Source organism: Mauremys mutica, chromosome 3, assembly GCF_020497125.1.
Source record: "Mauremys mutica isolate MM-2020 ecotype Southern chromosome 3, ASM2049712v1, whole genome shotgun sequence".
Classification (NCBI taxonomy): domain Eukaryota; kingdom Metazoa; phylum Chordata; order Testudines; family Geoemydidae; genus Mauremys; species Mauremys mutica.
Window position 1 is genome coordinate 181699782 of NC_059074.1, and position 26062 is coordinate 181725843.

The 26062-nt window shown below is 41.2% G+C and overlaps 1 protein-coding gene across 12 annotated transcripts in view; it reads left to right on the top strand.

Moving 5' to 3' along the window:
- NRXN1 (neurexin 1) overlaps positions 1 to 26062 on the top strand; it is a 1323847-nt gene that overhangs the window by 805469 nt on the left and 492316 nt on the right. For 4 of the 12 annotated variants that reach the window (XM_045010142.1, XM_045010143.1, XM_045010144.1 and 1 more), the window contains exon 1: positions 23715 to 24601. The exons of the other annotated variants lie outside the window; for them this stretch is intronic. In XM_045010142.1, coding sequence (XP_044866077.1) covers positions 24364 to 24601 — 238 coding nt within the window. In that variant the 5' untranslated portion in view covers positions 23715 to 24363. Of the gene's footprint in view, positions 1 to 23714; positions 24602 to 26062 lie in introns of those variants that run through there. 12 annotated transcript variants of the gene reach the window in all.

Here is a 26062-nt window from a genome sequence, read left to right on the forward strand (position 1 = left end):
ATTTGCTGGGCTCTGCATAAAATCCTGAGGGCTGAATCATTTCCCCTAGCAGAAAGGCCCCTCTCAGTATGTCTACACTTGCTCATTGGCTTGGATAGACAGATTTACTCTAGAGGGGCTCAAGATTGCATGCTAAAAATAGCCAAAATAAAGTTGTGGCTGGGGATCTCAAGCCTAGGGGGGGTCAGGTGAGCGTGACAGCTTGAGCTACAGCCCCAGCCACAACTTCCACGCTGTTATTTTTAGTGGGCTAGCTTGATCCCCACTCGCTCGAACCTGGCTACCTGGGCTGGGAGGCTCACCCCCAGCTGCAGTGTAGACATACCCTGGGAGGGGGCAAATGGGAAAGCCCCTTCATCAGTCTTCCTCCCACCCATCAAAATCCAGCTGAGCAGCCGCGAAGTCCCAAAGTGGGGATCAATTCTACAAAAGTGAAACTCTGTCTCTATCCCCCTTTGGTCATCTAAATTCCAAAATTAGAGCATGCATGTTGCTGTACTGATTGAGATCAGTGGTCCAGCTAATCCAGTATTCAACAATGGGCAGTACTAGCTGCTTCAAAGGAAGTTGTGACAACCCCTGCAGTGGGCAGTTATAGGGTTACCTGCTCCCAGGGAAAGTTTCTTCCTAACCCCTACTAGCAGGAGGCTGGCTTATGCCTGGAAACTTGAGGGTTTATGTCCCTTTTAAACTCTTGTTTACATTCTTTAATATTTATTATTATAACTCCAAATATTTTTGTTTATTCCAAAGTCTTAGTAGTGGAAATCCACACCATTAAACAGTTTTAGCTGTAATACAGTTTAGTAAAGGTTCTATGTAAGCATGAAATTAACTAATGGGAGAAGTCAAATTCTGCTCTATTACATCGTTATGTATCAAGAGTAACCAACACCAATTCAAACAAGTATAACTTGGCCCTCTAAGGTTTCCAGCTGCCAAAAATCCAGCCTGTCATTAAATAAGCCATTACAATTAGGTGTGCAGAATATTTGTTTTAAATAACCACAGACTAAGAAAAGGATAGAGAGAAGTTTGGGAGATTCACTGTTGAAACTGTAACCTCATCAAGAAAAAATATCTGCACTCCAGCCTGTGAAAGTGAACCTGAATGTGAGGACATGACCAGGATCCCAGGTGAGCCAGCTGAGGTCACTCAATTAGGGTGAACTGCAAAGAATGGGGCAGGCAATCCCCAAAGCTGGTGGATATTCCAATACTTAGATTTACCAAGCCAGCACAAAGAAGCTTATAGTATACCTCACTGGTTACTCAGAAGTCAACAGCACAGTTCCCTTAAAGTAACCCAGCCTCCGTCCTCCACCCAGACACCCAAGTCAGGTATGATGAGGATTTCTGAAAATCTTATTCATCATATAAAAAAGGTTCTACCAATCCTCAAGGATTGGACACATTACCTCCCAGGTTAATGAATATTCCAGACGTTCCCTAAATACATGCTTACAGCCAATTCTTATTAACGAAACTAAAATTTATTTAAAAAGAAAAGGGAGATATAATTGGTTAAAAGAACAGTATGCATACAAACATGAGTCATTCTTGAGATTCAGATTCATAGCAGAGATGGAGAGCTTTGTAGATGCAGAGTTCTGTCAGAAATAGTTCATAGGTTATAGTCCAATGTTTATATTCCGGGTGGTCCAGTCAGAACTGGGATCTCAGTCCTTATGGCTTAGACTTCCCCGGCATGAAGCCTCAAGCAGATCTGAGATAAACAGGATCAGGACCCAAGGCATTTTTATAACTTTTCAAGCCTTCTTGGACAGGTTGGAGTCCCTCGGTGAACAATAGACACTCATTGCCTGTTTTCCACTATTCACAGATGATTTGCTATACATTTCAAAGAGAGATGAATACAGTGATATTCTATGGTTACAGTTCATTTAAATGTTAAGATGTTCTTTTGAACTTTGAATTAACAGAATACAGCATAGACAGGGACTGTTTGATTACGTTGTTGATCTCTACCAATATATATGTAAAGACACAAAAACGCAAACATTATCTACCCATAAGGGTTGAATTTGAGTCATTTATCCTGCAGGACGCTTAACTCTTTCCGGTCATACGTCACAGAGGAGTTAGGCTCACCTGACATAGTACTGCAACACATAGGTAGGGTGACCATATGTTCCATTTTGGCCAGGACAGTCCCTTTTGTAAGCCCGGTTCCGGCTGTCCCAACTTTTTTTGCAAAAGTGGGCATTTGTCCTGTTTGCTCCTGCCGACTTGATCAACTGGCAAGAGCAAACAGGACAAATGCCCATTTTTGCCAAAAAAAAAGTGAGGAGCTGTGCAGAGGAACATGCAAAGGGCGAGCAGAGATGTCAGCCCCCCTCAGGGGAGAAGGCAGGGCTGTGAGGGGAGGCAGCATTCCAGCATACGGGGAGCTGTCAGGGTTCCAGCGACCGGCAACAGCCTCATAGTGGGATGTGGGGAATGGCTTAGGCAAGAGACTGGGGTATCCCATTTTCCTTTTGGGACATATGGTCACCCTACACATAGGTATTGTGTCATGCCACAACTGTTTGTCTCACAACCTAAATGATGTTATGTCATGCTGCTGCGCTAGAAGAGCTTTTCAGTCTGGAACCCCATCTCTACATATTATAATTAGTTGAAATTAGGTTTTTGCAGTCATATAAATAAATGGGGGGGAAGGGATGGGGACTGCCCATCTGCAGAGAGACCGTTCTGCATATTTTCATTCAAACGCAAAGCTTTCCTTTCCTATATTTACAGAGCATTTTTAAACCCGTCAGACATAACATTTTATTTTGTTAAATAATGGGCCAGATTCTCATGTTGTGTAAATTGATGTTGAAATCAATGGAGCTATGCCAGGTTACACCAACTGAGAATTTGACTGAATATATTTTATATTTGACGCTATTGAAGCAATTTATATAATTCATGTATATTTTAATTAAGATGTTATAATAAGAAAACAAAGAATTACTTCTTACAAAGAAGAGTGAATAAGAAATAGTTAGAGAGAAGCAAATTCTAGGTAAAAGGACTTTTGAGTCTAATCCTAGCTCTGACATTGACTCCCTTTGTCAAATAGCAAGTCTCTGTGACCTTGAATAAACTGTCAAAACTTCACGCCTGAGTTTCTCTGTATGCAAAATGGGGGTGATAATACTTATTTGCCCTGTCAGGGGAATTGTGAGAATGATTTAACTGTTAATGTTTATAAATCAACTTGATGATGAAAAATGCTATGTAATTACTCAGGCTATGTCTTCACTAGAAACTCTGCAGTGGTTAGGGTGACCAGATGCCCCAATTTTATAGGCTCCTATTACCCTCCACCCCCATCCCAATTTTTCACATTTGATGTCTGGTCACCCTAGCAGTAGTCAGGAGCGGCGCCAGGGTTTCTGGCGCCCTAGGCAGAATTCGGGGGGCGGCATTTTGTGCGCTCCCCATGGGGCGCGCGGGAGTTTCCAGTTCCGCTCCCGTCGCGCCGCCGAAGAAGGACCCTCCGCCGAAATGCTGCAGGCGACAGCAGCAGTCATTGAGCTGCTCAATTGCCTGCCGCTGTTTTCCATGGCACGTCGGCAGAAGGTCCTTCTTCGGCGGCGCGACAGGAGCGGAACCGGAAGCTCCCGTGCGCCCCGTGGGGAGCGCACAAAATGCTGCCCCCCGAATCCTGGCGCCGTAGGCGACTGCCTAGGGTCGCCTAAAGGAAGCGCCGGCCCTGGCAGTAGTGCCACTGTAGCTCTTCAGTGTAGCTACTCACTACAGTAATAGGAGGGGTTCTCCCATTGCTGGGGTTAAGCCACCTCTCCAAGAGGCAGTAGCTACCTACTGTCTACACCAGGGGTTAGGTCGGCTTAACTACGTCGCTCAGCGGTGTGGATTTTTCACACTCCTGAGTGACATAGCTGGGTCGACCTAACTTTTTAGTGCAGACCTGGTCTCAATATTATTTCTGAATATACAATCAAATACCATTATTTAAAATTTGAGGAACTATTCTAGTTAATGGATACAAATATCAAAGTTGTAATTTAAAAAAAAGGGGGGCTAAAAGGCATAATGCCACTGAAGTTGATGGAGTTGCATCAGTTTAGTTATGTGATTCACACTGGCTGAGAATCTGGCCCTATATGTAAGTAATGTGAGGGTCTTAGAGAGAAGTACTGGGGAAAGATAGAAAAGAAGAAACAAGAGGGACTTGGCAGACGTTTGATAGGTACTGTTACAATTTAAACCTGTCACTGCTTATGAACTATTCTCAAGGAAAAAATATATATATTTTCTCTCACAGGGCTGTGTTGAAAACAAGATTTAATGCCACCAATCATGCAGTGCTAGACTTGGATATTTAAAATATATTACAAATGTTTCTGGGAGTTACAATAAAGCATGTATGTAATAAAGAAGAGTTAAACTAGCCAAAGTATTCAGTGATTGTTTAGTTAAACTGTTTCTGAAGATTGGCTTTCTTTTTCCGTTCATTTAGTAAATTGCACATTAATATTAGATTGTCTTGATATGTATTGCCTTAGTCAGAAAAGCATATGAACAGAAGCTTGGTTGGGGACTGCTGAGCATCTCTAAAATGCTGTGAAGGGTACATAAACAAGACATTCGAGCTCTCTCTCGCTCTCTTTTTTTTTTTTTTTTTAACTACAAAGCTCAGTGGTCTGCTTTATAGATATGGTTCTCTCACCGGCAGTCAATACTCAGCCTGCTCAATACTCAAGCTGAATTCTCAGGGAGGCAGAAAAGCTTTTGCTTTGTAATATGGTGGACAATGCAACTTGGTTTTGTGTATGTGTGTTTGTGTGTGTGTTTGTATACCCATGCATGTAAATTTTAAATACCATATACTGGAAAATGTGTTAGGATGGGGAGAAGACAAAAAACCCAGCCCACGATGATATTCTATTGAAACAAGCAGTGCTTGGCTTCCTAGAAGCCAAAAGGAAAATAATGACATAATAATGGTTCTTGTTGAGTAAACAAAGATTATATTTAATTGGACAGTTATGAATCAATGAAATTGTAAACTCTCTTATGCAGCTTGGAGAAAAGTCAAGCTTGTGTACAGCAAATCAAAGCCACATTGTATATTTCAGACTTTAGTAATGTAAACAAAACTATTTCCTGGATCTCTTTGACCTTGTGTATTTTGGGGATGGGACAAAATCATCTTGTTCTTTCAGTGCTTTTAATTTGAAATATATTTCACCCCATTTTGATGCAAGGCACTTTTGAAAGCGGATTGTCAGGCGTTTCCTAGTCCCTCCCCAGATTAGAGAAGCATCCTCGTGTTTAACTGTCAGTTCCATAATGAGAAAATAAATAATTGTGAATCTTGGGGCTTTGTTCTCATGTCACTGGATTCCATTGATGGAATTATAGCCCCCATAAATCAAAACGTTCCTAGTTTTTATTTTGTAGGGCACATGGATTCAAATTCTTTTCTACTATTTCCTTTCTGCCCCTATTTCCACTCTTCCCCACCTCCTCTGATGCCTGTCTCCCCACCTTCCCTGGTGGCATCCTGATTGAGATGTTTTCCATCATGCTGTGTTGATGCTGGCTCTTGCCCTTGGTGGGTGTCAGATTGCTCTTGTAAATTTGATCTGAAATAGTGAGGTTTCTCTGGTGTGTCAGTTGTTCAGTGTTGCCACTGCAATCCCTATATTATTTAGGGGCTTTTCTGTTTCACTAATAATATTATAGTGGTGAAGGATCCACACTGAAATTGTAAACCATAATTCATTGTTTTCAAATCAATGTTCAGAGAATTGCAGATATGTACTGTAAAGCCATTACAAAAGGTTTCTAATGAGGCTCACATGCCTGAAAAGTCTATTTTTATATATTTCTCTTAGTATATACAATGCAGCCATCAGCAATCCAAGGAAGAGTGAGTTGCAACAGGTCTATTTTTATGTTACAATATGGATAAAAGGAAACCATTTATTTGAAGAAAGGAGAAAGTGGGGACTACAGACAAGAGCATCCTTCTGAACGGGTGTTCAATAATCAGAATTATCTGTAAAGAGATTATTAATTGAGGACCAAATCCTGAGACAGGTACCTTGCACAAGGGAACTCCCGCCATCCCTGTGCACTGCAGAATAGCTCTTGGTGGGAGCTCAGTGCAGCTCACCATGGAGAAGGAGAAGAAATGATGTGTTTGGGGGCATGTCAGGAGTGTGGCCAGCACTGACCCACAGGGATGTCAGCCTGTGTAGGGAGGGAGCATTGTACTGCATTCACTCTGCAACAATAACTAGACCTGGTTAGGGGCTCTGGAACAATTTGTATAGTGCGCATACTGAAAGCCATTGACCAAAACTGTAAACCTTGTATATGATGGAAACTGTGCATTTGGTTGCTATTGTTACTTCAAGCAGGAAGTATTGCCGCATACCCAGGACCCCTAACTCCAGTGCCCCTGGACCTGGTCTGGCTCTGTAGCTGCCGCATGCCCCATTTTTTGGTTGGGAGTGAGAATTATTTTTCCTTCAGCTCCCTCAAACAAGCAAAGTTGTTTTGCTCAGGCTTTGATTGTAGGGTTAGAATTGAGCCTTGGAGGTCATTTTTGAGCCTCAGCCTCTAAAGCTGCAACCACAGGCTTGAAGGTTTGCCTTCCAAATTTGGCATTCTTTCATTCTGTGTATTCAAACAGCCACTTATGTCTTCGTATGGGACCCCAGGATGTCCAGCTACCTGATTTACAAATTGGGCCTGTAGTTTTGGGCCCCTAAACTTGTGCCCCAGTTTATCTATCACTTTTATAAATAAGATCAAGGGCAAGATGTAATGACTGCAGAGGTAAATGTTGACTAAAGAAAGTCAAAACCAATATTTTTCTTGAAAAACAATACATTTTGATGTTTACCACAACAAGAAATTAATAAAAACAATAATATCTAGCATTTGTCAAGTTCAAAATGTTGTGTAAACATTAGTTATTGCACATACCACCACTGTATCATAGAATCATAGAAGATTAGGGTTGGAGAAGACCTCAGGAAGTCATCTAGTCCAACCCCCTGCTCAAAGCAGGACCAACCCCAACTAAATCACCCGATCTAGGTCTTTGTCAAGCCAGGCCTTAAAAACCTCTAAGGTTGGAGATTCCACCACCTCCCTATTCCAGTGCTTCACCACCCTCCTAGTGAAATAGTTTTTCCTAATATCCAACATAGACCTCCCCCACTGCAACTTGAGATCATTGCTCCTTGTTCTGTCATCTGCCACCACTGAGAACAGCCTGGCTCTATCCTTTTTGGAACCCCCCTTCAGGTAGTTGAAGGCTACTCCCTCCTCACTCTTCTCTTCTGCAGACTAAATAAGCTCAGTTCCCTCAGCTTCTCCTCTTAAATCATGTGCCTCATCCCTCTAATCATTTTTGATGCCCTCCACTGGACTCTCTCCAATTTGTCCACATCCTTTCTGTAGCGAGGGGCCCAAAAATGGACACAATTAGATGTGGCCTCACCAGTGCTGAATAGAGGGGAATAATCACTTCCCTCGATCTGCTGGCAATGTTCCTACTAATGCAGCCCAATATGCCGTTAGCCTTCTTGGCAACAAGGGCACACTGTTGACTCACATCCAGCTTCTCATCCACTGTAATCCCCAGGTCCTTTTCTGGAGAACTGCCGTAAAGGTAGTATTAACTCTCCAAAATTATATAAGGGGAAGCTGAAATGACTTTCCAAAGGTCACACTGCAGGTCAGTAACAGAGCTGGGATTAGAACTCAGGAGGATTTCCAATAGCCAGCCTTGCTTGCAGTCATCCACGCCATCTCCCTACAATAGCTATATATGTATTTGTACACATGGTGAATGTCATCAGAAATATTGCAAATCTCATCATTATGGCCAGACATTTCAAAGTATAATGTTTGTCCTTTTGAAATTAGTATTCTAACAGGATATGAAGTTAGATGTCTAGGAATGAAGAAACAAACAAATAAAAGGACTATTACTTACCTGCTGTGAGCTGTACTGATTAATAGTTACCACGGAATTCTCTGCAGCTAATCATTTTAGAAATCTGACTACTTTACATGATCCCAAACCTTCCCAGTATTGCCACATGGAGAGGGAAGAAACAAAATCCTTTCTGACACATCACATAATTAATTTCAGCCAATCAAGATTTTTCTCACATATGTAATAATCTTATGAGTCTAGCTGCCCAAGTCTGCCCAACTCTAGTCAATCCGAATTTAGCTATTGAGAGCAAGATGGGCCCATACTGTTTATAATTCATAAAGCTCCTCTGATATAAGATGCTATATAAGTGCAAGGGAACAATAATAAAATAGACTGTATGTATTATATAGCTTTACTGTATGTTATTGCAAATAGAATAGTTGAAGTTCTCCCAGATAACAGAAGCTGCCTTAAAATTTATTCAAGTTTTCTGTTATTTCCCACTGTACCATTCAATAACTCATTACCAATTTAAAACGTTGATATTATAATGTATATAGATCCCATCTCCTGGAAGAATTCCATGAGAGGCAAATACACTTGCAGGGTATCCTCTATATGAAATGGGTCTTTATTTTAATGAGTAGAGCATTGCTCTAAATCTCTTTTTGCATTAATAATAAAGTGATCATTAGCAAAGGAGGTGAGAATAAAAATAGTGTTTAATAATTTATATTTCATATTGATTGTACTGAGATATTTTAGCACTAAGATATTGGCCAAATCCTGGGCTGGTGTAAATTGATGTAATTCCATTAACTTGAAAGGAGCTACCCAGATTCTCATCAGCAGAAGATCAGTCCGTTAGACCCCTATGTATAATCTAGTCAGTGCAAAGCCACTCTGCTTTAGAGTTTAAAAGTATTTTGTCAGTGTAAACTTCACCTTTGTGTGCTCTGCCATTCATAAACTATTGGTATGACTTTAGCTTCACCTTCACCTTCACAAGTCAGACTGGAAGGACGATTCTTTGTTTTATTATTTAAAATTAATGTATAGGATTGAAATCAATGGGAGATAAGGGTTCTTAGTATTTGAATAGTTACTCTGTATCACATCATGTTTAGTCTCTCAATGCCTCCGATTAGAGTCTTTCCTGAGTAAGAATTGAGTGAAAACTAAGTAAGAACTTAAGAGTTTTGCCCATGATAATGATGGTGTAGTATGGTCTTATGTATACTTACCCTTCTATGAAAAGCACTACATATGTGCTAAATGTTGTTGTTAAGATAACTCCCAAAATCAGCTGCATATGCACCACAACTCTGTGCAGCAAATAAACAACTGCTCTGAAAGGATCAGGGATATGGAAACAGCATAGCAATCCATACTACGTGTGCCACCCAATTCTTGTGCATAACCCTGGTTAACTTTACTGGCAGTTCTTTGTGCACATCAAAGTGGAAAAGGCTCCATGGATTGACAGCCTGTTAAATGTGAAGGAACTATAACAGGCTATTGGGTCAATATGGTGTTCTCTGAAAACTTTCTAAACAAAAAGACAACTTCTGAAAGTTTATCTGGGCAGCAATACTGAATGTAATATAACACAAGTTGGCCGCTGAGCCTGTGTTTCTAGTGCACCCAAAACTCCCACAGAAGTCAATGGTAGTTCTGGGCATGCAAGGATTGAAGGATCAGGCTCCAGGTTAATAATATAAACTTGGGGCCCAGTTGGTTTTCTATGGGAAGCAATGAGAATTTTGCCATTGTCTTCAATGGGCACTAGGATCCAGCCCTTGGTACGTCTTTAAAAATTAGTATTATAGCAGCGTTTTAAAAATCTGTAATTTGTGCATTCCTCTTAGTACCCATATACATATATCTCCACAGCCCCACTACTTCTATTATTGTTTTGACATAAACTGAGAAAAGCAAGCAAAATTGAAAATCCTTAAAGATGAAACATCCTTTATTACATTTTTTAATAAACTGGCAAAATAAGGCACATTTGGATTGAGACATACAGTCATAGCTGAATTTTCTTGCATTCTTTTCTGTCACTACCTCTTATAGAACTAATTTGGGTTTCTTTTATTTAATTGTACACCATGTATGCCAGATCTGAGCCAAGAAAATATGTAACTTCCTTAAACATGACTCATTTTTTAAAAAAGCCGAAAATGCAAATGTGGGATAAGCTAAATGAGTTTCTGTCCCCAAAGTCTTTATATGTACAGCTATTATTTGAATTCGTAACTAGGGAGGATGGGCTTGATTCTACAAACCACATTTACACAAATAGTTCTTTCTCATATTAGCCTCATTAAGTAAGGGTAAACAGAGGTTTGCAGGATTGGGACCTATACTTTCCTATCCATAATTAATTGTAAAATCGATGAGGGCCCACACATCAATGGGAATACTAAGTATAACACTTATTGTCCAGTTATCTCAGAATACTTCAAACATAGTATTTAGCCTCACACTGTGAAGTACTTACAAGTTGTTATCCAAGTTTTACAGATGACAAAATTAAGGCACACACTGCCTTACTGATGGCAATTGGAAAAAGGGGTATTCAGCTTCTTCTAAGAATTGGGCCCTAGTGGTCCGATTCTGCCAATTTTTACCCATGTAAGTTGTCCTAATTCATGTGAATAATACCACTGACTCCTCTTGTCAACTGATTCTTATATGAGCAGTGATTTGCCCAAAGTCTCACAGGAAGTCTGTGGCAGAGACAGGAGTAGAACTCACATCTTCGTCCCACTACCATAGGGATGCTTAGGTTCATATTATTAAAGAGCATATTATGTTTCATCCATAGCCTTAACTGAATACAGACAGAGGAGCAATTAACTCTGTGGTGCCACTCATTTGGGAAAGCTTGTACTATACTAGTAAAACTTAGCTGGCTGTCTCTGTTTGAATGCTGCAACATAATTGTATGTATTTTTAATATTAAAATCACCTATATTTGTCCTCAAGAAAGCAAGAGATCGCATGTATCACTTGAAATTCTTCCTTTTTAAGGTAATTATCTTTGGCTTGTGTAGCAGCTTAATTTTTCTTGCTCCATCAATAGGAATGCTCAAAGAAGTACAACATAAAGGGTTTTATCTGTGCTATTGATTAGCTAGGAAGGGGTATGTTTTGGACTCTGTTACAGCTTCTCTGGGGTGTATTTATTTAAATTGGAAAAAATTCAGTATTACTTGAAAAAAAAATCTAAAACTTTCATTTAACAATACAAAAGAGGGCACTGCTTAATCCCTGAAGTAGGAAATTGCTTTTCTTCATGATCCATTGGTTTCATACTGTTTCTGGCTGCTGATGCTGAAGGAGAGAGAAACTATGCTCTTACTCTCTTTTCGCTGTATCTATTTTCTTATCCCTCTGCTGAGGCATGACTGCTAAATTGTTGCTGAAGTAAATAAAAAAAGGGGTGGGGGAAGGGTGGGAAGCTTGACTATAAAATGCTCTTTGAGTCTCAAGTGGACAATTTGTTAAAACTGAAGCAAGGTGAAAATTTATATGGGAAAATTTAAAAAGAAATTAAGGATTTGATATACTGTATCAAAGCTGAAGTTGTATGTGTTGTAGCTAGTCTTTGGAGTGCTGGTATGGGTTTCTACCTAATTCAGTAGCACATTCCCAGAGATGACTTACTTAGGAAAGTGTTGTGGGGGTTGGTTTTGTTTTCCTCCTTATGTTCTGGTCTTACACGTGCACGTACAGATGCAGATATACACATACACAGTACATATCAAATCATAATTAAAAGCAAAATATGCGGCTGGTTGGAAGAGATACTGGCTTGTTTCATCTTACTGAAACTGATTCAGTTTGTTGGTTAAAAGCACCTATTGTTTTAATTATGTTTTTGATATGCATTGCAAAAATGTAGCACATTATAGCTCAGGGCTGAGAAATCCTAATTGTACACAACTAAGGCATTGAACTATTTAACATTTAGAAGCTGCTGTCTTTAATTAATGAAGTTTTGTCATTGTCAGTATGGAGATTTTTTTTTAAAGTTAGCATAAACAGTTATTTTCTTTCCAAGCTGTAACAGCAGGAAATTGCATTTATTTTCTCTCTTCCCTTCACTGGGACCTCCCTTGTTTTTGTTTTTTTTGTTTTAAACTGCCGTTACAGAATTGTTCTTCGCTCTAATTTAGCCCTACAAGGTAAACAAAAGGGCAGAGTTTTGTGATCCTTAGCGTTTGATCTATTTATGTAACAGGAAAGAAACCTGTATATTTTATTTCAAGCTCTCGCGTGTGTAGATATTGAATAAAATAGTAAGACCATACCATATGCCCAATAAAATCTTCATTAAAAAGGCATTAGTCAATTAATCCAGCTCACTGTGTGGTTCATTTTATTTAGAATGAAATAAAGTAAGTTCATTAGTTTGCAGATTTAATGTTTTCTACTGTACCTCAAAGCAACCAGTAACAATTCCACCGAGACTCTGCAGATCTCACTAACACCTGTCAAGATAAACACATGGGTCTTTAGGGGAATCAGTTTGGCAACATAAGTGAAGAAATCTTGGAAAAAAGTAAGTCTTGCACACTAAAATAAATAAATAAATACATAAATACATAAATTAAATTGGTGCACAGTATAAACCTGATTAATGATTTTTTCATGTACCTCTGAGGTCATATATATCTTTTGAAAGTGTGTGTGGGGTGGGAATCAAATATTCTTCCAAGAATAAATATTTTAGAACATACAACACTCCATTTGAAGGATATAGAATAATTATGCAATTTGAATGGAGCCACAGAGAGGTTTTCTGAAACCAGCAATCAAATCTTCATCCTCTCGGGGCTAATATATTAGGTTATATTGGCACTATTTGCACCACTACATTTAAAAATGTCATCTCCATTTTAAACCCCTATATTTAGGGGTTTATAACTTAGATGTAGACATTTGCTTGGTGCTACAAGCTGGAATGCAAAGTCTTAGCTCAATAGTGATACTTTTTAAAAAGCAAATTTGAAACAAAAAAACTATATTTGAACATTTTAAAGTTAGAAGTAATTAGTGGTCTCTGCTTCTTTTTTGCCTCTCTTAATAAACTACATATTTGTGTCTTATTTGTCCACAATATTGACTAGTGCTTTCTGGGTGTGTAAAAGAAATGGTTGTATTGTTTGGTTTAGCTTAATTTTGCTGTCGTGTAGACTAACATTTTTCAACAAGAATGTACATAGATTTTTTGTAGCAGACTTGGTGCCAGATCTTAAAGAAATTAGATACTGGTACGACTGCCAGGGTGGAATTCCAACCTATTTTACATTACACATCCCTCTGCCAGAAGTAGTGACACTGCCATATTGTTTCCTTCCAGTTTTATTGGAGGAAGACAGCTGGAATCTCTGCCTGGGAAGACTCCAAAGAAACCCCATTAGGAAAAGTTTCTCAGAGGATATGTTGAATCAGCAATTCTTGGCTACCCTAGCTACACTGACTCCCTAACCCGCACAGTCTGTTTTGAGATTATTCTGGCTATCTCTGCACCCCCCCAACTTCTTGCCACTGCAACTTCCTCCCAGTGGACTTTCCATCTAGGGAGACTTGCACCTGGCTTACGGCAGCCTTTGATTTTATTTTAACTGACAGCATAATACCTCACTTAATGTTCCAATAAATGGCCACAGAGCCCACAGCCTGTATGCAACACATGATATAGAAGGAGCAGTAATTCATATATTGTTCCTATTGTTTAGAGACCTTTAAACAATGAACAGGGATTGTGTATAATTAGGGTGTTCATACTGAATATATATTTAGCAGTGTCCCACAACTCTGGATTCTATAATAGGCATCTACTCTTGAACTTCATCAGTCTACATGATGATTAATTTGCAAACTGTTCTTGCACTTTTTTCTAGCAGGAGCTGAGGAGTCCAAATTAGTAGAATTTTGGCTATAGTCAGGGATCTCATTCTTCTGTGGCGCTACAGTACCAATTTCTTCAGCAATGTTGGGAGAATCAAAAATCAAAGCTAGCTCAGGTATGTCTACACATGCTACACTCATGCCTTCCAGATGAATTGTACACACACCCTCACTAATTTAACTGGAATGAAAACCCCATTTAACACCAAAGCGGACATGGTTTAACACTTTTAGCTTAATTATAGCATATGCTATTTGTAGACAAGACCTAGATATTGAATAGGGGTTTCCATCCAATTAAATTAGCTTGACAGAGCTAACGCTAATAAAAAATAAATCCCTTATTTTCACTAGTTTAGACAAGGCCCATATTTCCAGCCCTCCTGTCACCATAGTGTCTTCCTTCAAGTGGGGCCACTGAAGTCTGGTATTACAACATAAATATCAGCAAATTGGGTTTAAGTTCAGGGTTCTCTGCCCCTGGGAATTAAAACCACATCCATTTCAGCTTCACCTATCCTATCCTAAGTACACAGCTAACCGGGATTCATATTCCACTAATTTCAGTAGGAGGTAAAAATGACTCTGAAATCCCCCAATTTTAAATAAGAAATGTTGCTTACAATAGGTTTTAACAGTGCTTACTCACAGACACTTTTAACTTTTACTTTTAATTACAAAGCTTAACTCTTGAGTGTTAAGAACTCCCAATTAGTTTTTTTTAAATAAAGCATTAAAAGACTGGAAGTCTGACTGTCACAATTTCCTTCAGAATAGAGAGAAATGTCTGCTCCGGTAACAAAAATGAAAGAGAGAGGATTTTACCTCTTGTCCTTTCCCTACATTCTTTCTACCTGTTAATCTCCTTTTCCTCTTTCCATCCTTCTCCACCTTTCATGAATTCTTTCTCCCTTTTATTGCTTTCTTCCTTGCCCTTCTCACTGCTGCTCTTCTTTCCCCTTCCTTCTCCTCTTTACCATTCTTCTTGACCTATTTCCCCCCTTTTTCATCTCTTCCTTTCTCCTCCCACCATTTCTCTTTCCTGTGTCATTCCCCCTACCTGCAATCTCTTTGTTGTTGTCAGTGGCTTGTTTCCTACATGTCTCTTCTAGGACCTGAATTGCAACACCTTTCCCAAGAACTTGGATAAGTTTCCTCTTGGCTTCTCTCTGTGCTACAAGATTCAGAGCAGAGTGATGTAAAGTGTTATTTCCTCAAATGAGTCCAACATTAACTCCACGATGCTCCCAGCCAGAGGGACCAGGCAACGAGAAGCCATGCTCAGAAATCAAATCTGTGTCTCTTGCATGGCAGGATGGAGAAACTGTGTTTTATTGATTTTATTTAAACATCGCATAATTCACAACCGCCATCAGAGCATGGTGTTGGCTGCAGAATGAACCTCACCTTCCAAACTGGAAAATGATCTTTCAACTCTGCAACCTCCTTACACAATAATCCCAGCTACTCTACATCCTACAGAGTTACTGGAACTGTCCAGTCCCTTTTTGTTCTTTCAAATATGTTACTTGTTACTTGAGTTGTGACCTTCACCTGATGTCTCCAAGGAGAACTAAGGAGCTAGGAGAGGAGATGGAGTGAGGGATGGGGATTATAGGAGCACAAAGCAAGAGCACGATCCTAGTGTTGCTGCTATTTTTTTATTCATTGCTGTAGGAAGCCTTGAATTTCATGGAATATCAGGAAGTTAGGAACAGCAGAAAGCTCACCTACAGTGAGAAGTGTATTTCAATATTGTGTTGAGAATTTTTAAAGTACAAATTATCTTGCAACCTATATCTTTACTTTTCAGACATCCCTTTGTGTTCTTTCAACTATTATGTCCTTAAGAAGCCTGAAAAAGTTAATACAGGCTCAGATGTTGTGATAGTGGCAACTTGTTGATGTTAAGAGCCTGCACCGGCTAGCTGTTTGGTACTCTCAGTGCCCATAGCTCTGAGTTTGAATATACAGCAGTCAACTGATCCATAGATTTGAATCCCTAAATCCTGATTAACATGATAGACTGTAACACCTAATAACAAGTCATTATGGGCTCTCTCCAAGTAGTCTCCAAACACAGATTTGCACTAGAAACTTCAGCAGCAGCTGTATATGTACACTGCATAAATAGTACACCTTAGCACTTACAGATCTTTTTCATCTTCAAGGTGTACTGTACAATATTAGATGAAGTACCTATCATATTATTTTGTTCATTCATACCTGATATTTAGGTAGTTTATAAAGGCTCCTGAATGATAAATGAAACAGCAGGTCCAGTAGTAAGGATGTACACTAAGGCTCTGATCTTGCAAAGGAATCTACAAAGAGCCTTATATCCACTCCAAGTTCTCTAATAGCCAACAGGGCTTTGCACAGTTGAAGGGGCCCTAAGGAGGAAATCTGTTGCAAGACTGAGACCTAAGAGACCTTCAACTGGGGCTCAATCCTGTTCCGTTTTAAATTAATGGCAAAAATGTTGCCCATTTAATCTGTAATAGAGTTGGTTTCCTGATGAATGACTGAGAGAGAGAGAGCCCATTCAACATTTGTCAGCTTTATATCCATCTGTGCTAAATATTTATCTGCATGATTGATAATAGTGGATTTCCATATCCAGTCATATCCATTTTAAATTACCCATCTGTAGAATGGCTACAGTCATTATGAGCAGTCAGGAAAATAATGGATGTTTTTAAATACTGCAGTACTATATGTGAAAAGGTTATTGAAAGGTTGGTTTCAGTGACTGGGAGGAATAACTTCTTTTTGTGGAGCTGTTTCACCAATTGAATAATGACCTGGCAAAGTGGTAGCAGATACAGGAGGAAATTTTGGAAACAAAAAATAATTTATACAAGTAGGTAATATACATTAGAGTTTGTAATGTAAGAGTGTATTGCAGATTCCAGACAACCACTTCCTTTAATTTTCTTTTTCATATTCCTTTCTTCTTCTTTTTTATTTTTGCAAATTCATTTTGGCTTTTCTTCTTCTTCCTGCAGTCTTTTTGGTTTCAAAAAGTTAGGAAGTATGGGTCCAATGGCTAGGGCTCTAGTATACTCTTTGGGAGACCCAAGTCCCTGCTGTGCCACAAACTTCCTATGTGACCTTGAGCAAGTCACTTAGTCTTGCATCCACAAAAGGATTTAGGTGTTGTGACACTCAGGGTTTGTCTTCACTACTAGAGAAAGTCGATCTAAGTTACGCTGCTTCAGGTACATGAATAACGTAACTGGAGTCGACTTAACCTATGTCACTTACCCCGGTGTCTTCATTGCGCTGCATTGATGGGAGATGCTCTCCGGTTGACTTACCTTGGGTGGAAAGCCACTTAAACTCCACCTCTGCGAGAGACATGGCTCTTTAGTTGAAGTAGTTAGCTTAACACGGTGTCAGTGTAGACACTGTGTTGCTTTCATCAACTACTGCTGCCTTTCAGAAACCATCCGACAGTGCCCCATACTGGCAATTAAATCAGTGCAAGCACTCCTGCTGAGGACACACATTGCCGAGACAAGGAGTATAGTGTGGATGTGTAAAACTGATTCAATTACTACAGAGGCTGTATGTCAAAGTAACTTAATTTTGTAGTGTAGACTTGCCCTAAAGTTACACATGTGCATAAGTGTTTCCAGGATTTGGACCTTAAATCTGTATGTATTTTTCCTCACTGTGCTTTCGCCATCTTATTGCCATCCTTGTGCATGTTTATCTTTGTACCAAATAAAACTCTCAAAAAACGTAGGGCTAGATTATGACATTACAATTTGCTCTGAGAAAGGAACAGTGCATAGCTGCACATACCTCCCTTCCCCCATGAGATGACCAGAGAACAAACTGTGACTCCCGCCTTGCTATGGGGAAAGAGTAGAATACTGTGTTTGTAGACTAGAGTTTTTTGGCCAGGTTAATTATCAGTTTACACAATTTTAAATGCAATTGGAGACACCACTTAATACTTATGGTGGTGATTCACCCTAGGGCTGAGCGAAAGTTTGTGTAGTGACTGCATGAGAATTTACGGTGGTGTTAGTTGTTTGACAGTCTATTAACTCATTACAATACTAAAAAATACAATCAAGAAAAGGCCATAGTTCGACCTTGCAACCATCCATCTGGGTATGTCTACACTGCAACTGGGAATTGTGGTTGCAGCAGGTATAGACATACCCAAGCTACCTGCTCTCCCCTCTGACACCCAAGTCAAAACCTTTCCCGGGAATAGAAGAGTCTCCTCTCTCCCTCGTACTTCCCCTGTGGATCTAAGGACTGTGACAATATAGACCATGATAAATTAGAAAGTGTCTAGGAAAACTTATACTCATATTAGAGTTCTTTTCAATTAATATTAATTTATATATAAATATTAGCTGTCGATTAATCACAGTTAACTCATGCAATTAGCTCAAAAATTAATTGTGATTAAAAATATTAATCGCGATTAATTGCTTTAATTGCACTGTTAAACAAGAGAATAGCAATTGAAATTTATTAAATATTTTGGATTTTTTCTACATTTTCATATATATCTTGTATTCTGTGTTGTAATTGAAATCAAAGTGTATATTTTGATTACAAATATTTGCACTGTAAAAATGAGAAACCTAATACAAGTACTGTAGTGCAATCTCTTTGTCCGGAAAGTGAAATTTACAAATGTCCTGAAAGTGCAATTTACCGATTTTTTTTTGGTTACATAACTGCACTAAAAAAAAAATGTAAAACTTCAGAGCGTACAAGTTCACTCATTCCTATTTCTTGTTCAGCCAATCGCTAAGACAAACAAGTTTGCTTACATTTACAGGAGATAATGCTGCCCTCTTCTTATTTACAATGTCACCAGAAAGTGAGACCAGGCATTTGCATGGCACTTTTGTAGGTACATTGCAAGGTATTTACGTGCCAGATATGCTAAACATTCCAGAGAACATGCTTCCATGCTGAGACGCTTGTTAAAAAAACAATGTGTTAATTAAATTTGTGACTGAACTCCTTGGGGGAGAATTGTACATCCCCTGCTCTGTTTTACCCACATTCTGCCATATATTTCATGCTATGGCAGTCTCAGATGATGACCCAGCACATATTGTTGTTCGTTTTAAGAACACTTTCACAGCAGATTTGACAAAACTCATAGAAGGTACCAATGTCCAAGACTGTAGCATTTAATTTCAGAAAGGGGAACTAAACAAAAATGAGGAGTTAAACAGAAATTAAAGGGTATAGTGAAATCTCTGCAAGCTGCATGGAAACTTTTTAAAGACACCATAATAGAGGCTAAACTTAAATGTATACCCCAAATTATCAAGAAAACCAAAAAAGAGCCACCGTGGCTAAAAAACAAAGTAAAAGAAGCAGTGAGAGGCAAAAAGGCATCCTTTAAAATGTGGAAGTTAAATCCAAGTGAGGAAAATAGAAAGGAGCATAAACACTGGAAAATGAAGTGTAAAAATATAATTAGGAAGGCCAAAAAAGAATTTGAGGAACAGTTAGCCAAAGACTCAAAAAGTAATAGCAATTTTTTTTGTAAGTACATCAGAAGCAGGAAGCCTGCTAAACAACTAGTGGGGCCACTGGACGATTGAGGTAATAAAGGAGCACTCAAGGACGATAAGGCCATTGCGGAGAAATTAAATGAATTCTTTGCATCGGTCTTCACGACTGAGGATGTGAGGGAGATTTTCAAACCTGAGCCATCCTTTTTAGGTGACAGATCTGAGGAATTGTCCCAGATCGAGGTATCATTAGAGGAGGTTTTAGAACAAATTGATAAATTAAACAGCAATAAGTCACCAGGACCAGATGGTATTCACCCAAGAGTTCTGAAGGAACTCAAATGTGAAGTTGCAGAACTACTAATTGTAGTCTGTAACCTATCATTTAAATCAGCTTCTGTACCAGATGACTGGAGGATAGCTAATGTGCCACCAATTTTTAAAAAGGACTCCAGAGGTGACCCTGGCAATTACAGACCTGTAAACTTGACTTCAGTACTGGGCAAACAATATTGTCAAAAAAAAGATTAACATAATTTGTTGCGGAAAAGTTAACATGGTTTTAGTAAAGGGAAATCGTGCCTGACCAATCTACTAGAATTCTTTAGGGGGTCAACAAGCATGTGGACCAAGGGGAACCAGTGGATATAGTGTACTTAGATTTTCAGAAAGCCTTTGACAAGGTCCCTCACCAAAGGCTCTTACGCCAAGTAAGCTGCCACGGGATAAGAGGGCAGGTGCTCTCATGGACTGGTAACTGGATAAAAGATAGGAAACAAAGGGTAATTTGGTCAGTTTTCAGAATGAAGAGAGGTAAATAGTGGTGTCCCCTAGGGGTCTGTTCTTGGACCAGTCCTATTCAACGTATTCATAAATGATCTGGAAAAAAAAGGGTAAAAAGTGAGGTGGCAAAATTTGCAGATGATACAAAATTACTAAAGGTAGTTAAGACCCAGGCAGACTGCGAAGAGCTACAAAAAGATCTCTCAAAACTGAGTGACTGGGCAACAAAATGGCAGATGAAATTTAATGTTGATAAATGCAAAGGAATGCACATTGGAAAGCATAATCCCAACTATACATATAAAATGATGCGGTCTAAATTAGCTGTTACCACTCAAGAAAGAGAGTCATTGTGGATAGTTCTCTAAAAACATCCTCTCAATGTGCAGCAGCAGTCAAAAAAGCGAACAGAATGGTAGGAATAATTAAGAAAGGGATCGATAATAGGACAGAAAATATCATGTTGCCTCTATATAAATCCATGGTACGCCCACATCTTGAACACTGTATGCAGATGTTGTTGCCCCCTCTCAAAAAAGATATATTGGAACTGGAAAAGGTTCAGAAAAGGGAAACAAAAATGATTAGGGGTATGGAACGGCTTCTCTGTGAGGAGAGATTAATAAGACTGGGACTTTTCTGCTTGGAAAAGAGATGGTTAAGGGAGATATGACTGAGGTCTATAAAATCTTGACTGGTATAGAGAAAGTAGATAAGGAAGTGTTGTTTACTACTTCTCATAACACAAGAACTAGGGGTCACCAAACAAAATTAATAGGCAGCAAGTTTAAAACAAATAAAAGGAAGTATTTCTTCACACAATGCACAGTCAACCTGTGGAACTCCTTGCCAGAGGATGTTGTGAAGGCCAAGACCATAATAGGGTTCAAAAAAGAACTAGATAAATTCATGGATGATAGGTCCATCAATGGCTATTAGCCAGGATGGGCAGGAATGGTGTCCCTAGCCAGGGGCGGCTCTAGGAATTCCGCCACCCCAAGCAGGGCGGCGCACCACGGGGCGCGCTCTGGCGGTCGCCGGTCCCACGGCTCCGGGGGACCTCTTGCAGACATGCCTGTGGAGGGTCCGCTGGTCCTGCGGCTCTGGTGGAGCTCCCGCAGGCATGCCTGCGGATGCTCCACCGGAGCCGCGGGACCAGCGGACCCTCCGCAGGCATTTCTGCGGGAGGTCCACTGGAGCTGCGGGACCAGTGGACCCTCCGCAGTCATGCCTGTGGGAGGTCCGCCGGAGCCGCCTGCCACCCTCCCGGCAAAACGCACGCTTGGCGCGCTGGGGTCTGGAGCCGGCCCTGTCCCTAGCCTCTGTTTGCCAGAAGCTGAGAATGAGTGACAGGGGATGGATCACTTTATAATTACCTGTTCTGTTCATTCCCTCTGGAGCACCTGGCACAGACCACTGTCGGAAGACAGGATACTGGGCTTGATGGACCTTTGGTCTGACCCAGTAGGCCCATTCTTATTGGGATATTTGTAAAGCTAGCTACAGCACTCAACCCAAGATTTAAGAATCTGAAATGCCTTCCAAAATCTGAGAGAGATGAGGTAGGGTGCATGCTTTCAGAAATCTTAAAAGAGCAACACTCCGATGCAGAAACTACAGAACCCGAACCATTAAAAATGAAAATCAACCTTCTGCTGGTAGCATCTGACTCAGACGATGAAAATGAACATGCATCGGTCAGCACTGCTTTGGATGGTTTTCAAACAGAACCCGTCATCAGCATGGATGCATGTACCCTGGAATGGTGGTTGAAGCATGAAGGGACATATGAATCTTTACTGCATCTGACATGTAAACATCTTGCAATGCCAGCTACAAATGTGCCATGAGAACACCTGTTCTCACTTTCAGGTGACATTGTAAACAAGAAGTGGGCCACATTATCTCCTGCAAATGTAAATTAACTTGTTTGTCTGAGTGATTGGCTGAACAAGAAGTAGGACTGAGTGGACTTGTAAGCTCTAAAATTTTACATTGTTCTATTTTTGAATGCAGTTTTTTGTACATAATGCTATATTTGTAAATTCAACTTGGATAGCTCAGTGGCTGGAGCGTTGGCTTGCTAAACCCAGGCTTGTGAGTTCAATCCTTGAAGAGGCCATTTAGGGATCTGGGGCAAAAATGTGTCTGGGGATTGGTCCTGCTTTGAGCAGGTGGTTGTACTAGATGACTTCCTGAAGTCCCTTCCAACCATGATATTCTATGATAAAGAGATTGTGCTACAGTACTTGTATTAGGTAAATTGAAAAATGCTATTTCTTTTGTCTTTTTTTAGTGAAAACACTTGTAATTAAAAATAAATATAAAGTGAGCACTGTACACTTTGTATTGTAACTGAAATCAATATATCGGAAAATGTAGAAAACAATGGAAAATATTTAAATAAGTGATATTCTATTATTGTTTAACAGTGCGATTAAAAGCGATACTTTTTTTACTTGCGTGATTAATTGCAATTAATTTTTAATCGCTTGATAGCCCTAATAAATATATAATATATATATTGTTTCTTTAACACCCACTTTTTTTCTCTCACACATACTCACCCCATAGATCAGAACACTGCTAAAGGCATAGCAGAAAACAGACAAAAGTCTAGAGTTGCTGGAATAAAGAAAGCTGAAAGTCTGTGTTTAACACACCCTGTTATGTCCAGGAATGGCATTGCACGGAATATGGGAATATGCTTCTACATCAGGTGGCTTCTAAAAAGCATCTGAATTTTTAATACGTGTTCAGTGAGCTACAATATACCTTGGGAATATCGTTTTCATTTGAATTATATAATTTCATAGTTAAACTTTAAATTTCTTTTTATGGCTTTCTTTATATTGTTTTTAAGAGCAAGAGCATATGTGTTTATGTGCCTATTCAGCATACTAAATTCAGTATTTCAACATATTGGATTAAATCTGCAGAGATGCAGGCAAATGTTTTCTTCCATTGTTTTCTGCCAGCTGTTCCGGTATCAACCCATTTAAATCTCTTTCTTTGTTGTGTTTTGGTTTGCCTAGCTTTTCCCAGCCATACATTGTCAGGGAAAATGGGAACTCTTTGTTAGGAGTGATGTGTGTAATTACCAGCTCATCAAAACAGTCGCTTGAGGAGATGGTTAGTGGCAAGCCATGTCCAGCAGACCTGGTTTGAACACCTGGTGGAACAAGTTTAGTCCAATGAAAGCCCCCGAAGTCATTCTTTTTAAGCTGTAAGTGAGCTTTCTAGACATCGGCACATCCGACCCGTCGGAGGAGGGGAATGGCGCCCCGCATTAGACTAATTCGTCACCAGAATCTGATGGCAGTTTAGGAGGGGTGGTTTGTGTGTGCTCGCCGCACCGCCTGACACATGTTCCTTTAGTACATGGCGTCTGAGAGGAAAAGCGGGGCGAATGGATTGGAGCTGAACCCAGCCTCCTTCTTTAACATAGGCTCGTCCTCTGCATTGCATCCAAGCTTCAGTGATTTGCTGTTCGGAGACTGCAGATTTGCATAGCACTTCTCTTCGCAAGCGTGGTTAGCCCCCCTCCCCCCAGCCCAGCTTCTTTCATAAGGGTGCACTATTCGCCTGAAAACATCCTCGGCTCGGGTATTACTGGCACCACTGAGCTCGCCGGAGCAGCCTGCCTGATTATTGTCTGGCTCTGTGTGGGAGTGTGTGTGCGAGCGCGCTGGGCGAGCTTTTTCGTGAGGCTCCCCGGGTCGGAGCTGACTGGAGGGGCGAGCAGCGGGGTGAGCGTCTCCCCTTTTCTGGCGCCGGCCGGCGGGCTGCTGCGGATCTCCCGCCCCTTTTTCTCTCGTGGAGCACAAGTGTGGCCTGGCTGGTTCCCGCGTGGATTACTGAGGAGGAGGAGATGCTCGGCACACTTGTAACTGGGGAGCGTTGTCAGTGAGCAGGAGCGCTGGGAACTAGCAGTTGGTTGAGTGGGGGGCTTGGTTTTGCCCCCTGTCCCTCTCTGCGAAGTCTCGGAACTGACTGGCTTCTCCGCCTCTGACGATGTTTCGGATTGTTTGGGGTAGAAGGCGACCTGGAGCCAAGGATCCGCGGAAGCTTTCCCCGAAGGAAGAGACGGCTCCCCTGGCGAAGTGAGCTGCGCCCGGCGCGGGGTGCCTCTGTGCGCGCCTCTCTCCAAAGTTTGCCACCTTTGCTGTGGCTGCTGCTCCTGCCGGGGACCCCGCGGGCCGGCGCGCCGCGGAGCGGAGGATGGGGGCGCTGCTGAAATGCAGCCCGGAGCCGGGCCCCACCAGCAGTAGCAGCGGCGCGGGAGGGCGCCTGGCCCTGCTCTGGATAGTCCCACTCACTCTCAGCGGCCTCCTCGGGGTGGCGTGGGGCGCCTCCAGTTTGGGTGCTCACCACATTCACCATTTCCATGGCAGCAGCAAACATCATTCAGTGCCTATCGCTATCTACAGGTCACCGGCTTCCTTGCGAGGCGGACACGGTGGGTTCGCTGCCGGTTCGGTAACCCCGAGCTCCGCAGCGGGTGTGCATGTTGCTGGTGCTGTTTGTCCGGCCCATTTGGTGCCCGTGAATCACGGTCCTCTTTGGTCCTAGTGCCAGTGGTCCACAGGGGCAGGGAGCTACTGTCAACGGGCCATAGGGGTCAGAGATCCATAGCGGGCAAGGATCCCAGTGCCAGGGATGTAGAGGGGGCAGGGAGACACAGTGGGCGGACGCGTGGAGGGGGAAATGCGGGTCACATGCCCCCCCATTGTCCGTGGAGACGCCCCTGGGGTCGATCTGAACATGGGCATGTGGGGGCCGGACTTAGGTGACTCGCATTTGTAAATGAACCCTTCCTCGCGCCCCCCCCCCCGCTGCTGCTCAGAAGGAGGGGGAGCCCCAGACCAAAGGAGTCCCCAGCGCAAGGTCCCAGGAGACGCTGTTCGGCTCGGTTGAGTGGGAGTTCCCTCCCAGCTTACTGCAGCCCAGGCTGGGCCAGCTCAGCGGATCCATCACCTCCCGGAGCCGGATTCTCTTGGCTTGGCTCCGCCGCGGGGTCCGGCCACATGCAGAGAACGAATCGCGAGTCCGCTGGACTGGCCCGGTTCAGTTCTGGTCTGCGTGTGTCCTCTGAGATTCCTTGGCACTCTCCAACCCTCGTGCCCTCACCCCTAATCTTCCCTTCTCCGAATCATTCAGTGTCCCTAGGATAAGAAAACTGCCTTTCATCGGGCACCACAGGAGGATGCGGTGGACATTATTCCATGTCACCCTTAGAATTTAACATCTGTAGAGTCAGAGCCAGTGAAACAAAAGATCCCCCAAGTTCAAATGAGCTGGGGACGGGGCGGGGCGTATGTATTGTTTAAAAGGCGTCTAATTATAATGTTTCTTCCAATTAATTACTGTATTTTGGTCTAAAGCACATGAACTAAAACATGGGGCCACTGATTAGACAAAGGATCAGCAAGGAAGTAAACAGCTAAATACTGAGAGGGGAATATAATGGGTATGCACACCATGACAGCCAGGGAAGGGCAGTAAAGTGACTAAGATGAAATTCTTTCCAAGTCCAAATAAGCTTTTAGTTCAGAATTTACAATGATAGAGAATGGTTTTGGTTTCTAAAGTGAGATATTCCTTTGTACCACACTATGTTCGTGCCTCTCTATGCAGCACTCTTCTGGGTTTTGTTTTGCAAATATAAGCACATGAATATAATATCCATAAATATATGAAACGTTAAATATATATTTATGACTAATAAAATCAGTATAAAGACTGCTAAGCATGCAGCTATATTTTAAGGGTTTGAGCGAAAGTCTCCCTTTGCTTGAAAACCCGACTTTTGATTAAATTATACAGCTTCATTCTTCATTTTCTCATCTTGCCATGCTTCATTTGCACTATCATGTGGTGTCATTTACAAGCTTTACAAGGTAACAAACAGATCTTATTG